Source organism: Brachyistius frenatus, unplaced genomic scaffold (genome assembly GCF_029030835.1).
Source record: "Brachyistius frenatus isolate BFR_SWC_R1_liver_20210118 unplaced genomic scaffold, ASM2903083v1 Contig_2, whole genome shotgun sequence".
Lineage (NCBI taxonomy): Eukaryota > Metazoa > Chordata > Actinopteri > Embiotocidae > Brachyistius > Brachyistius frenatus.
The window spans coordinates 6554197-6569977 of record NW_027210601.1 but is presented as its reverse complement, the minus strand read 5'-3'; the positions used below and the strand labels follow the sequence as shown (position 1 = coordinate 6569977).

General features: G+C 39.2%; 1 protein-coding gene across 1 annotated transcript; it reads left to right on the top strand.

Annotated features, from left to right (window-relative positions):
- Window positions 1–414: 414 nt before the first annotated feature.
- grinaa (glutamate receptor, ionotropic, N-methyl D-aspartate-associated protein 1a (glutamate binding)) lies at window positions 415–14264 on the top strand. Its single transcript, XM_069697065.1, has 7 exons — window positions 415–564; window positions 9251–9587; window positions 9844–9962; window positions 10114–10314; window positions 10527–10655; window positions 11090–11233; window positions 11873–14264. Exons 2-7 carry the CDS (start codon window positions 9284–9286, stop codon window positions 12020–12022), a joined length of 1047 nt encoding a protein of 348 aa, XP_069553166.1. The 5' UTR covers window positions 415–564; window positions 9251–9283; the 3' UTR covers window positions 12023–14264.
- The last annotated feature ends 1517 nt before the right edge of the window (window positions 14265–15781 follow it).

Here is a 15781-nt window from a genome sequence, read left to right as displayed (position 1 = left end):
ATAATATATCAATCAGAGGGATCAAACCAGTACTTATATTTTAATTATGTATATTTTGCAGGTAATTCTGTATACTTTTACAAAATCAGGACTCGCAATGCGGTAATGCTATTTCTACATTGCTCCATTGATACTCGTACGTAAGTAAAAGATCTGAATAAAAGCAACTGGGTATCGTTGGTTAATGACGTAAATGCACTTTACACCGCTGATGATAAAACCACATGACCCGTGAATGTGTATCCTGCAGTACTCTACGGGTCTCTCTGGATCTTTCGACCGCAGCATTTTGCCCGTAGAGCAAATTTTAACAGAGTAGATTTTTCCATCCACTTGTTGTTATCTCCCGACCCCGAAGACGTTACGGGAAACACTTCGTCATCGTGGCAAATTGTGTCATCTTATTTTGTATAATGACCGGAGATTCCCACACGTCACGTGATCACGCGGTGTTGCGTCGTCAGCGGGGCCTCGACCCAGTTGTTCAGTCGGAGTCCAGAGAGGCAGGAGGAGCCGCGGGGAGATTTCATGTCGCCAGTTACCCTGGAATAAAACGCATTCAAGGTAAATGTTTGCCGACAAGGTGTTAGTCGTGTGAATGTTTTATGGATAGATTAAGGTTTTAATTTAATATGATGATAGTGCGATTATAACGAGCCCCGTTTTTTTTTTTTTTTTTTTTTAAGCAGCAAATCGCCAACGGTCACTTAACGACTGCAAGATGGACAGCAATAAATTCAGACAATACATGTTAAATCCGCAAAAGCTGTGAGTGTGCCGAGACTGAAATCTACCGAGGACGACATTTGGGATTTTAAAAGGAGCTGACAGCAGCGTTGTGTTAACGTGGGGGGGGAGGAGGGAGGAGGGGGGGGGCGCGACGTGTGGTCCCCCGTCCTAAATTATAACTTCCCCACAATGGATTCATCATTATCGGGTATCTGCGGTCCTACTCACGCCCGGTTGCTCTCCTCCATATTGCACTGTTATGGTGGTCTCGACAGCTGGAGGGGGGGGTAACATTAGTGAATTTGATAGACCGTGATCGCGGTGTCGCATTTATCTGCGATGGTGAGGCCTACGCGGAGAGGCGCCTTCTGCAGGTCCTCCGTGAAACAACTGTTTATACTGGACTCGCGTTTCGGTTTTGGTTTCGGTTTTAGTTATTGTGTGACATTGAATTAATATCTGTGTTGCCTCTCGGCTCTAGATTATTAATACGTGACCTCGCACCATCAGCTACCGTAAAGTTTATGGCAGCTTCTTTAGTATTGATTATTTTAAAATGATGAAAATACATTAGGTAGCCCTTCTGTTGATTTTACTTTGTTTGAACGAGGAGTGGGTGACATGCATCCAAACCCTTGTTATTATATCATTATTTTATGTAATGATATATTGGAGCTGAAACAATTATTCTTTTGATTTATTAGTTATAATCCGTTCATTAATTAATTTTTTTTTTTTTTTTAATTTTTTTTTTTACCTTTTAAAAACACCTATTTTTTTTTAGGCCTCTGCTCAAAAATTGCATACCCATAATAAAAAGAGTGTATCTTTGCAACCACAGTAAAAACATATTTTTTTTAAAAAATATATTTTTAATTATAAAGGGAACACTTGTGAGATTTGTTCAGATGTGTAAATATCACTATATATGTCCATATTTTAATAATAGTTTTGCTAAGTCTTCTCCCTGGCCCCCAATTGGGGGCCTCTAGGGCTCAAAGGGTTAATAATGCATGCTGGCTGTTACTGTCCCAGCTCAACTGTGTGGATTTGAGTGTCTTGTTTGATTGTTGATTAAATAGGATATCTTTGAGTTTTTGACTGTTGGTAGGAAAAAAAATAAAAACATAACAAGAAAACAATAAATTTAAAACCACTACCATCTCCAATTGGAGACTGTTACAGACAAAAAATTTTTTACCATGTTCTGACTTTTATAGTCCATCAGATTAATTATTGCTGCCATAAATTACTCAAACTCCACATTAATTTGCCCTAAATGCTCAATACAGGCAGAGATGCTAAGGGGATTGACAACATGAAATGAATTGACAGGGTGTGGTCTTTCTGTGATAGTTAATTACGATTGACTCTACGGCAGCAACTATGGAATATTTGTCATTATTGATTAATCTGTCGGTTATTTTCCTGATTAAGTGTTTAGTTTTTAAAATGCCATAATATGATGAAAAATGTTGACCTGTGTTTCCGGAAGTCCTAAGCGCAGCCTAAAATGTTTTGTTTTGTCCCAACCAAACAGTCCACACCTAAAACATGTTCAGTTTGTTATCATGGAGGACTAAAGGAACCAGAAAATAATGCACATTTAGGAAGCTAGGATTAGAAAAATGTACCCGTTTTTTTTTTTCGTTAAAAGGTCAACATGCAGGCAATCCGTTTTCTGTTATTCAACTACCTGATTAATCGACTAATCATTGCATCTGTAACTGACTCAGCCCAATTCAGTTTGAACCATTTTTAGAAGATCAGAAAACTGTTACCCAACAGTTTATTTCAACACAATATTAACACCACTTAATACCTGTGTCCAGTTTCTGTTTCTAAAGGTGCTGATATCTGAGAATGAGGACTTCTCCATAATAGATCCACACACCTTCAAATTTACAGTGTCTATTAACCAAAACATCTTTTGCTCTTTACAGTCGAGATATTGTCCTTATAAACCAAATTCAAAAGAGTATTTTTAGCTGTTAGTTGGCAGTGTTAATGCAGTTGAAGTTCATTCACAGTCTGGCTGCCTCATGTTGAGTGAAGCTAAAGGAGAGTGATGATAGCATCATGCATGGCCTGTTATTATACTGTGATGTGATGCCATACACAGAGGATATAGGTTGCTCACCTTCCAATATGGTTTTAAGTTGCCTTGTTTGAACCAAGTCCGGGATTATTACATTTCTATTTGAAAAAATGAATACAAATCCTCATCCTGCAAATGGCATTTATGTGCCTATTCAGTAATAAGTAACATTTGTGTTGCTTATGCTTCAGTTTTGTTTTATAAGACTTGAATGCAGGACCAGTAAACCTTACCGATGTTGCTAACACCACCTTCTAAAATTGGCCCTTGTACACTTTGATTTTAATGTTAAACTGGTGAGAAATATCTTTGTTATTGCTCTGATGATACTTTGGCAGTGTATTGCTGGTAACAGGGAAAAACATTTTTACAGGATACTTTAAGGTCGTCATGAAATTGATTTCCATAATTTTGTTTAAACAACAATATGTTATCTCCTCATAAAAACCATCAACTGTCATTTTAAAATGAGGAAAAAACATCAATCAAGTCAGGGAAAGACAAGAAAATGGTAGATGTAACATGAAATTATTATAATAAAAGGTTTTTCTCATTGTAAAAAACAATATTTGCCCAACAAGAAACTGAGCAGATTTGTATTTCACGGTGGAAGCGTTCTGTTGCCATACTGACCTAAAGTGCAGCCATCTGCCACAAGGTGAGCTGTCTGCAGGTTTGACACAGGCAGAGCTGCTGCTGACTCGGCGCGTCACGATGACAGATTCTTGCCAGACTGCTGCATGGGCTGGCCGACAGGCTGAGAGCAACACGGTGAAGGCTTTTATCTGCCAGGTGGTCCAATTGACTGTTTTGTAATAGGAATGTTGTCACGTGCATTGAATGGTTCTAGGAGTTTGGATTAATTTCAGCTGGTTGGTGCAGCGTGCGTGGGTTGTGTGTGTGTGTGTGTGTGTGTGTGTGTGTGTGTGTGTGTGTGTGTGTGTGTGTGTGTGTGTGTGTGTGTGTGTGTGTGTGTGTGTGTGTGTGTGTGTGCGTGCGTGCGTGCGTGCGCGCGCATCTGTGTGTGTGTTTATGTGTGAAAAACAACTGCCTAAAGCTTCTTTTCTCAACAGTGTTACCACAGTTAGTCTCTCGTGACTGTGAAATGGCTTTTTTTTTATTTATTAATTTTTTTTTATTTTTTTTTTATCATATATCTCATTTGTTTTGGAGATTTTAGAAAGTATTGTTCAAGACTTGTACACTTAATCTCTAACATTTGTGAGATTTTTATATTAGTTTTGCTGTCTTCAACATCTTCCACCAAAGATCACAACTTCTCATTTAAGCTTTTTGTGGCGACATACATTGTACCGTGATGACCTCCATATTGGCGCTTTGTGTGGCGGAGCCTGTTTTGTCACTGTGCTTCCTGGTGTTGCTCAGGCATGCACATAGCATGTTGTGCATGGGTTTGTCTAGGTATTGTTCTAGCCGAATTGTGTTAACTTGGCTCTCTGGCTATTGCCCACTGAATCCCTCCCTTTAACCTAATTCCCCCAGCGATCGCTATCAGCAGCTGCCGGAGATGGTGGCACTGTCTTTATCCACAGCGTCGGGGCGTCTCTCCTAAGAGGATTTGAAATCTCCCACGTAATGCTTGTAAAGCTGTACGATCCGGGCCTCAAACTAACTCCTACAAAAACTGTATTACAGACTTATACAGGCTGTCCAGATTTCCCCGTCTTCTCAAACACGGAAGTGAAACTATTGTGGTTGGTGAATTGAACCTTTGCACTTGAGGAAAGTGGTTGAGAGAGAGGGCACAGAGTTTCAATGTCCTTAACTGAAGTGCATTCACCTTTTTGTTTTCCTTTTAAACACTGTTAGTTTTCCTTGTTTTATGCCATTGTTTGATTTATTTTTTTACGGCTTTAATTTTGTGACATCATGTGCTTTCATAGAGACAACAGCCACATGGATGAATGACTCAGGACACATGGGAAAGTTAATCTGTCTACAACTGCTCCGATGTAGCTGTTGTGACTTCATGCACATTTGTGACATTAGTGTCCCATCCTCTGGACTGAGTGGTGTGTTACTTTGGATTATACAAGGTAATCCATTATACAGAGATAAAAAGGCTGCAGGCAGAGCAGTGCGAAGGAATTCAGCACTGAAAAACACAGACGATGTGAAGTCACTTCTGTTAAACATGATTTTCAGGATCATGGGGATAATTCTGGTCTTGTGTTTTGGATTTATGCAAAAACATTGTACTTTGTTGATATAATTTTATCAAGTTATGATCTGTTGTCAAAACAAATCATTCATAGCAAGCTGTTATGAATTAACAAAATAAGTTACTGAAGTTTTTGTTTTACATGTGTGAAGAAATCACTGTAATGTAATGTATAACTGATACACATAGTAGAGGTGAAACAATTGATCGACTGAAACTATTCTAATAAGTTTTTAAAATGTCCAGTTATTTCCCAGTTGTAACTTCTCAATTTAGAAATTTTGCTGCTTTTCTGTGGTTTTTTTTTTGTTAATAAAGTGACTATCTTTGAAATTTGGATATGTAATTTAATTGTATAAACTTGGTCTTCTTGGTCGGAAATTACCATCATTGGCCTTTTTTCTGACATTTTGTAGATCGACCAATCAAATTCTGTTTTTAATTCAGTTTTATTTATGCAGCGGAAAATCACAACACAAGTCATTTCAGGACTTTTAACATAGTCATGTCCTTAAAACAGAGTCATACAATATTATAATTAACTGAATAGAGGGACAAGTAATGAGCTCGATAGGGCTTATCAATAATTAAAATTATTGTTGGGGAGTTGACACTAAAGATATTGTTTTTTTGCATCTTACATTGGGTACTATATGATTTCGTCGTCATCGTTGAGTGCTTTCATGGATGGGAAATTACTTCCAAGTCCCGAGTTGCCAACTTACATGCCATCCGTGGACATTGGACAGGGAGGGGATCACATGGTTCGACTGTGCATCACATGATTAGTTCCAGACTCTTTGGTTATCTGGTTACATCTCGGGGTCCGTTCAGTTGACGGATGTCCTGTGATATAAGCAAGCAAAACCATAGTTGTTTTACAGAGTTGTTGTCGCTGTTTTTTGTCTGTCCGTACACAAAGAGAATAATATTTTATTTAAACTGATATCGACTCCAGTGCAAAGAGTTAATTGACAGCTAGATGGATTCTCCAAGAAATCCAGTAAAACTGTGGTACTCGATGTTTATTCTGTCCCCCTTACACAACCATTGTTGTGCGGAGGGATTTGGCTCCACAGATAATGATTGTAATCTGTTATGATCTTAATGCAGAATGTCAGTATGAAGCACCGCCAGCAGGTTTGTCTGCAGTGTCTCACTGCGCTGTCCTGATGATGGGCAGACAGACAGAGATCATGAGGACACACTGTAGTCCGGATGTGTTTGCCAGGATGAAATAGAGCAGTGTTGCATAACGCTTGCTGTTAATTCAGTATGGCCTGGAAAGAGTGAAGGAGAAGGATGAAACGGTAAACAGGATTTTTAGTGGTCTGATCTGCTGCTGAATGGATATTTTTGTGCTTCTGTATGTTTTTTAAAGTTGGTGATGTGTGACAGAAACAGCTGTGTACATGTGGTAGGTTTGATTTAAACAGCACAGGCCTATGCACCACTGTAAAGCCAGCCAGCTCCCCACTCCAGGTCTTCTATTGAAGTCAGCAATTGGCTCAATGGCTTTTGGCTCCCGTCCTGCTCAGCAGAAGTTTTCCTCTGGGGATTGTAGGCCTTTATATGAAACCTGCACAGCTCACTTGGAAGCACAAATCAACCTTGTAAATTTCGCTCCTCTTGCGAGCAGAAATCTGTTTTCTAGTGTGCAGCTCTGTGCATGTAGCTGCCTTGTGTGATCATTATAGATTACAACGCAAGTGGCACACAAACCTGTTGACCCGGGTGGTGCAGCGGCCTGGCGGGGGGAGGGTCACTGCAGCACTGGCCAATATGTCAGGTCTCTTCCCGAAGCAAAGCAGATTAATAATACATTTGGTTACCAAGACACCACTTGCGTCCATGGTAACCTTGTCAGCACTGGTGTGGATTGTGTTTGCCGTCCTCTAATTTCTTTTCGCCATCCATCCCTCCTTCACTGCACATTATCTACTGGCTACGTCCATACGGCGAATGAGTGGGACTGACAGTTTCATGTAGGTATGAATGTAGCCAGTGATTCTTATGTAATGTTTCTATTGAGATCACATTCATTCACAACAATCCATAGTTCCTGCTGCAGTAGAAAAGACTCTAATAATCATCTAGTTACATCACTTTTTAAGCAAAAAGGCCTTTACATTTGCAGCTATTTTTGTGCAATTCTAAATATATTTTGGAAAAATATGATGGGTTAGTAAAATGTTTTCTGACATTTTATAGAAGAAATTATCAATAATGTTATTTTAAGTTTTTATTTATTTAAATAAATATATTTAATATATATTAATATATTTAATATATATTTATATTTAAATATATATTTATATTTAATAAATATAAATATTCTAATTTTTTTATTTAAGTTCAGTTCATAATGAAAAAAAATCAGTAGGTGTAGCCCTAAGTGATAATCAATTGGGACAATAAATGCATCCAGCACAAAGTAGGAAATGACAACAATAACCACAAAACGGACGAAAAAGAAACCGTTTAACAACGTTTACCCACGATAGAGGCACAGAAATCAGGGAAACATGACCAAATGAGGAAAGACAATAAAACAGGGAGACAAAACGCTCCACATCCGACACGCCACCAGTGGACGGAACAAAGTTCAGTGAAATATGCTGGTAACAGTTCAAGATTGAAAAAAATATAGTCAACCTGAAACATCAGATAGTGGGGTCATCCAGATAAAGTTAGTGCCGGGGAAGTTGGTTTATTATATGTCAAAATGGATACATAATTTCATACTCTGCAGGTAAAGTAGTTTCTGTGCAGTCGTTGATTTCTAGAAGCTGCAGTTTCTTTCTTCTTCTGATCTGCGGTTGTTTATTCCACATCCTAAATCTTGGTTAGGACTTCCTGTTTTCAGCTACACTAATCAGATGCCCCTCCCCTAATCGTTCTTCACAGAGGAGTGTGATGCAAGTGCCTTACCCGGTGTTTATAGACTCTGTAGCCTGCAGCCTATTTTCCAACATTAGATCACTTGCTGCAGCCCACTGCTTTCCCACACAATGAGTGTAAACTCATTGATAACGGATACTTTATCTTCTCGCTCATCTCTGCTGTGTTTCGGCAGCAGAAACAACCTTAATACAGAACACATTTAAAAAAACATGTCGTAATTATCACACCTGTTTACAGACTGAGCCTTACCTCATTATTTTCCACAGATCCTGCAGGTTCTGTTCTGGTTGTGTAATTAAATTGTCTACCTTTCAGCATCATTTAACCACCAGTCATTTGGAGTCTCGCTGAAATGAGATTTTGCTGCTGAAACAAGCCACTTATCCTGCAGTTATCACCATTTTATGACTCTCTGGTTCTCATGACTGTGCTTGTAATTAAGAACTCTGGCTCTTTTTCACTATGACTAGGCTCACAGCTGGATTGGAAAACCTTGAGTTTGTCCGTGCTGGTTATTCAGGATCATGAAGGTTAGGCTCAGTCAATCCAAAGAGAGACAGACTAATTTGAACTTGCTTTGCCATTCTGGCCCCTGGTTTTTAATCTGACTAGACCACAGTGAAAGAGATTTGTCTTGCCTCAAACTGTCTTCTTCACAACAGTAATATCTTAGAAGCATCTCTATAAGCGTGATTTATAAATTGAAGTGGGTGGAAAATGAAAGAAGCCTCAGGATGAGCAACTGATCAGGGATCCCTCTTCCAAGATAGACGGATATGCACTAGATGTTTCTGTGTATACAGAGGCAATATTCAGTCGTAGATTTATACTTTTATTTTACAGGAAAAACCTAATCATTCATGTTTGTGATTAAATGTCCCTTTTTTCAGCTTCTTTGACAACCATGAAGACACAAAGGGAATAAAAGACGTAATTTAGCAGAATTAGAATCTAAAAAAAAAGAAGGTAAAACTGTGTAAAATGATCACACAGCTACACATTGGCTTGTGAAACAGAAAGGCAGCGTCTTGTAGCTCCGCTCTGTCTAGCTGTCCTTTTTTCATGCTGCATTGTTTGATTGCCTGTCACCTTTTTTAATCAGGCAGATGCAGTGTCTGTATCTTTGCCAGTTTGGCTTAGATGTTGTACCGTCATTTTTTTTTTCTCTCTCTGCTTCCTTCGGGGACAGTTGAGTTGTAAGAATGACTGTGGAACTGCACAAATATTCAGAGTGCAAACATCAGATTTCAATTTCAGTCTCCATTCTTTTTAATGTGTTTGCGTTGTTTTTAAGGAGAGTAGTTACCATACAATCTCTACTTCTCTCCTTTTCATAGATTGTTGCAGCAGAGTGACCATTCTTCAACACCATGTCCCAGGACAAGAGTGGATTCCCAATTATGGGTGAGTCCAACCCACTTCATAACAACGTCTACGGGCCCCCTCAGCCAGGTTTCGGCATGCCACCTCCCAACTACAGCCAAGCCCCAGGGGGACCGTACCCACCAGCAGCCGGATACGGGCAGCCCGGCTTTCCCCAGGCGGGCCCAGGTTTCGCCCCTGGTCCCTACCCTCAGATGCCTTACCCTCAGATGCCCTATCCACAGGGACCCTACACTCAGGGGCCGTATCAGCAAGGGCCCGGACAGCCAGGCTTTCCTGGAGACCCCATTGGTGAGTGGCTAAACTAAAGATCTGTGGCACTTATGATCAGACTCTTGGCTTTTTAGGTTACTCTTTTTTTTGTTAATACATACCTGAATGTTTCATAGAGGTGATAAATGGTGAGCATATCATCATATCATATAATCCGGCTATGCTTCTGCTCGATTTCAGTGATTTTGTGAAAACAACTTAATAATTAATTTTCCACTTATTACTTTCTTTCTTTTTTAAAGCCCTAATTGTTTTTCGGTAATTGTTCATTCAGGAGCACCTGCAGGCAGCCCTGGTTACCATGGCGACGGGCCTCCATCTTACTACGACAATGAGGAATTCACCAACTCTGGCTTTGAGGACAAAACCATCCGGCAAGCATTCATCAGAAAAGTAGGTATCTTCTGTGTCTAACAGATGAAGTAGTTCAAACATATAAATAACAAAGAAATATAGCATGTAATATAACTCACAATAATAATTTAAAAAAAATACAGCCATCTTGAGCTCTAAAAATGTGTTATATCCTCCTCATTCCTGTCAGGTCTTCATGGTTCTCACAGTGCAGTTGCTGGTCACTTTCTCCTTCGTTGCCGTCTTCACTTTTGTCGACGATGCCAAGTACTTTGTGCGTCGTAATCCGTGGACATACTACGTGTCCTACGCAGTCTTCTTTGTGTCTCTGATCGTCCTGAGCTGCTGTGGAGACTTCCGCCGCAAGCACCCCTGGAATTTGGTTGCTTTGGTAAGATCTTCTCCGAATATTAAGCATTGAAAAATTGTGGAATACCCATTGTAGAAGTCGGAATCACTTTTAGGCAGACAGCATGAGGTACAAAATGCTTCTAATCGATTGTGCTCTGGTCCTAAAAGGGGTGCTGTGACTTTTTCAGTCGAATTTCAAACTCTTAAAGAGTGTCATAGGTGATGTTAATTTGTCTGTTTTCTGTCTTGCAGTCCATCCTGACGTTGAGCCTCTCCTACATGGTGGGCATGATCGCCAGCTTCTACAACACAGAGACTGTCATCATGGCTGTGGGCATCACTGCAGTGGTCTGCTTCACTGTCGTCCTCTTCTCACTACAGGTCGGCACACACAAACAGCTGCTTCAGTAAACTTATTCAAATGCCTGCCTACACACACACACACACACACACACACACACACACACACACACACACACACACACACACACACACACACACACACACACACACACACACACACACACACACACACACACACACACACACACACACACACAGGTCATTCCTCATGTTCTTTGTATTTGAAGTTTAAGCCAAAGTAAGTATTTCCACTGATAAGTGCACTCTCACACTACACTATCTTCTAAGAATCAAAGCTGCTTCTTAAATTGGTTGAAAACATGGAATATTTAAAGCATGAGCTTGTAGTGTTTGATGAAACATGGACAGTGTCTTACCACTGCTCGTATAACCCAACACCTTGCACTTCTTGATTTTTCTGACTCTGTTTTTTATTCTGTTGTTCTTCACAGAGCAAGTACGACTTCACTTCCTGTCGGGGCGTACTGTTTGTGTGCCTGATCGTGCTGTTGCTCTTCTCCTTCCTCTGCATCTTTATCCGCCACAAGATCCTGCACATCGTCTACGCCTCACTGGGGGCCCTGCTCTTCACTTGCGTAAGTTCCACACTCGTAAAGTTCAACCCTTTTCACATTAATATTTTCAGCAAGTCCTGCATATCTTCAGCTTTTGCCCATTGCATGTTGGAACCTTCAAATTTGGCTCTTGTACAATGATCAGTTCGATGTCATTACTTGAGCAAGGTCAGGCGATTTCATCAAACGTCTTACTTGTAAGCTCATTGTCCAGTTTGCTATTATCCCATGTAATTTCACCATCACCATTAACAGTAGCATAAAGATGGTGTTCCACCCTCCAGTGAACTTCATTCTGCTCAATATTAATTGAATCTGCAGGATGGAAAAAAGTTCATGCTCAGAAAAAGGAGACTGCTGCACAAACTTTGTTCTGTTTGAATGTGGCCTAAGCGTCATGACATGGGACTCTTGAGAGGAACTATGTATGACAACATTATTATAGTAGATTAAATAAGTCTGTGTATTGATATCCCATGTACTATATATGAACATGTGCAGCATATATATTAAGTGTGTTCTTTCCTTAGTTTATGACAGTATATAGATATATTTGGTGCATGTTACTATGGTTTTTGAAACAATAGCAGATAATATAAATTTTTGATCCCAAGTGTGTAAATCTTTTGAAATGACTAATGCCACCTTTACTCTGTGCAGTTCTTGGCTGTTGACACTCAGCTTCTCCTGGGCAACAAAAAGCTGGCCCTGAGTCCAGAGGAGTACATATTCGCTGCCCTCAATCTCTACACCGACATCATCAACATTTTCCTCTACATCCTAGCTATCGTGGGACGCTCCCGTGAATAAGGCTGTGCCTTCAAGAGAACAGCAGCTAGACAGAGAATGCCTCCCTTTATTGTGAAATGTTGCTAAATGCCCTTTCTCTCTGACTATTTAGCTTCTTCTTTTCTTTTTTTTTTTTTACTTTTGTCCAATAATACACTCGTATCTCTCACACACACACACACACACACACACACACACACACACACACACACACACACACACACACACACACACACACACACACACACACACACACACACACACACACACACACACACACACACAGTTCTGTTTTTGAAACAGGTAGTAGTGCTGTGGAAGAGATTCAACCTGTCATAACATGCAGCTGAAAGGGGCACTCTTTATTTGCTCTAACACAAATCTTGCCATTAATGACAGACGATAATGAGCTGTCCTCAATTTTGGGCACTGCACTTGCTCTAACTGTCCTCTGCTTCTACTAACAGAGATGGTTACGTCTACATTACCTTCCCCCCAACTTCCAGTTTGGCTCAGCACATGCAGAATAAAACATTGTTATCCTGTGGGTCCTCGGCACTCCACCTCGCCTTGCTGCAGAGAATTACACCGAAAAAGAGTGGGGAAGATAACACCTAAAACTGACGCAAAGCAGCTTTGCCTGAAGAGAAGTTAGTGTTAGAAATATCCTGAAATCTGTCTGTTTTCCCAAATGTATCCCTCACAGCCTGCTGGTGTGAAGTTCTTCTGCATGGCAAACCTGGAAACACAACTAAAGATGTGGTATGATTCCTTAGAAGTACCAGAGGAATATCTCTAGCTTACTTGTTACAGCTGTAAATAGTTAAGTGTATTACTGTATATGATGCCAGTATCCCCTTACCTCTGAAAGGCATGCTGGAGCGATTCGTATGGATGTGTTGCTTTTTGGGGAAAAGTGTGCTCTGATACACAGTCCAGTAACTACGCTCCTTTAACGGTACAAGAATGAAGGTCAAAGGTGGATGTATATGATGAACATGAACATAAATTAATATTTATATACAATATTCTTATGGAATATCTCTTCAAAAGAAAGTAATTTTTTTGTTCTAAAATTGCGTGTGTAATTCCAAAGTGAAGATCTTCTCTTACTTTTCCTTTTCTCTTTTTTTCCCCTCGCTAATTCCCTCTTGTCTGGTCATTAATGTGAAGTGAACATTTTATGATGTATTTATTTTTCTCTCATTACAACTAATATTTAGGAACCTGGAATTGCTGGCCAGTTTGATAAAAGGCTGATACTTTTAAAGCTGATATGAAATAGACGGACATTAGACTAGGCTAGAAGGAAATTGAACTTAAAACTAATCTGTGATATAGATAACAGTTGTTTTTGGAGTTGGTGGAAGGCATGCAGGAAAAGAAACTCATGAGTCTGTTGTTTGGAAATTTGCAAAGACCTCATTACATGAGTTGATTGTGAACCCACAACATACTGGTTTCACTCCTGCTCAACAAAGTGAAACACACAAAAGAAATCAACATGCACTGGAAACCAGAACACTCCTACATGCAAACACACAAGTTGAATGATATATTTATTATGAATATTTTCATTCTGTAACATTGTTTTGATTTTCACCTTTTGCATGATCCTCTCCTCATTTGCATGTGCTGATGATGCGCACAGTACAGCTATTAATTTTTTGGGGAGACACGGTGTTGTATGGCAGCCCTGTTAAAGGTTGTTTAATTTGTTTTTGTTTTTATTATTGTGTTTGTATCTAACTAACGTGCAAGTGTATATAGAACTCCTTAGTGGTTTGATGTGTATAGATGCAGTAAGTTTTGGGCTTTGTAGGTCTGTTCGCGTTGTATATTTGCATCAAATCAAAGTTGAACTGAACTCCTCTACACAGCTTTTCATTAAAACAGATACAATGAGAAGGTGTTGATTTATGTTTCAACTGGTTCTAAAGGAAACTGCACATCAGATAAAAGAAATGTAACATCCTGAGCTTCTGTGAAGGCATTTTCCTGATAAAACTGGCTGATTGTAATTTTTTGAACCTGTCCAATACATCATCCAATTTTGATCTTACCACACACAAAAGGTGTAAATGTATGGCCAATAAGTACCACGAAACTGCAGTACAGAAATGCCTAAGAATGGTTGAGTTTATTCAGATGTATTGTTCCCTTTAAGTAGGTTGTTGCCCAGAGAGATGAGACTTTGTTTTCACACCATTAAGTCATATCTTTGTCACATTTCTCAAATAAAAGTTCAAGTATCCTAATCAAAGTTTTTATGTCAAATCTTTGTGTTAAAAATATCAACAAAATGATTATTATTTATTTAAATACTGATATCCCCATTAGAGAACCAGTATCAATCAGCTTTAAAGCTTGTAAACTGTAAATACCTACTTATAGGAAGCAAATTCAGACTGATATACTTTATTGGCATTGAAATACATTGTATCACGACATTAATTAGAGTAAAATCAAGACAAAAAAAAAAAAACATTTCCTTTTCAGCCAACAGACTATAACTAGTGTTGATAGTACATTTCCAAACTGTTAATGTCGACAACTAAAATATAATTACAATTACCCTGTGGTGGGCCAGTGGAAGTTATTCAGTGTTTGTAACAGATTTGTACACAAGCAGTAACTTACTGGATGCTAAGCCCACTGCACGGTTTGCTTTTTCACCTGCAACTTCAATTTTTCAGCTTTAAATAAATACATCATCATCTAAATATTCTGCTGCTGCTGCGCACGCGCGAGCCTGCGGGTCTGACGACATTCGTCCTCGTGAGCACAGTCGTCCCGTCATCTGGAGTCCGGCCTGCGGGGGGAAAAGTCTTCTGGATAACCGAAGAAAAGACCAGCTTCGCCTTGGAAAACATGAGCGAATTGGCAGGTTAGACAGCGTGAATTTAAGTAGAAGTAAAAGCCAATATGTTGGTTAATTTACAGTGTTTTGAAAATAACCTGCATGGCTTCTTTTGCGTAAAAGTTAGCTGACAGTTGAACTTAACGGTTCTCAGCTTTTAAGCGCGGGAAAAACGGAGTGTAACAAGTTCAGTACGTTTCTATTCAGCCTCAAAGTATTGCCGTTAATTACGTTTTTTTTTTTTTTTTTTGTACGTTCATTTAATTTTGAAAAGTCATTGATGCGAGCTAAACCAATCCTCAACCTTATATTTAGAAAAAAAAAAAAAATAAACGAGCGTTTTCAGTTGGCTAACTATAGTAGCCCGCAGGTTTTGTACCTTTCCTCCACTTTATTTTCTCAGTCTGAGACTAAACTTGAATTGCAGAGAAAGCTTTTAAGATAACTTACCTGTTCGTGGGCACAGTAAGTTATGAAAAAGTAAAACTAGACTCTGGTATCTAATATTGATTTTTATTTACAAAACAGAATTCAACCTTGAGGACATGATTAACGTCAGACCTTTGAAAAGAGGTAAACTAGTCAAAGCTACACAAAATACAAATAAAACATTTTTTGTTTTTGTGTTTGTTTTATGGCTGATCCATTTTCAATGTCCTGCTTTGTCAGATGGAGAAATGCAGGAGCCCAAAGTTGAACAGCTGACAGGCAAACTGAGGAGGCTGCAACAAGGTATTTCACTGATTTGTGTTAAATTTCTATGAGATTTATCAAATAAAATGACATGTAAGGTTGTTCAGGCTCAATAATGACATCTTGCAGATGTGCAGAGATGAGTTGGATTATATTTGTTCTGTTTACTTTACTCAATCTCACATTTAAAATGAATAAGCTCATCATTTTAAACGAGTTTGCATTTT

Coding starts and splice junctions, on each gene's coding strand:
- grinaa (XM_069697065.1), top strand. CDS start 9,284: ATGTCCCAGGACAAGAGTGGATTCCCAATTATGGGTGAGTCCAACCCA. Junction 10,656..11,089: donor TCGTCCTCTTCTCACTACAG/GTCGGCACACAC, acceptor TGTTCTTCACAG/AGCAAGTACGACTTCACTTC. Junction 11,234..11,872: donor GGGCCCTGCTCTTCACTTGC/GTAAGTTCCACA, acceptor TACTCTGTGCAG/TTCTTGGCTGTTGACACTCA.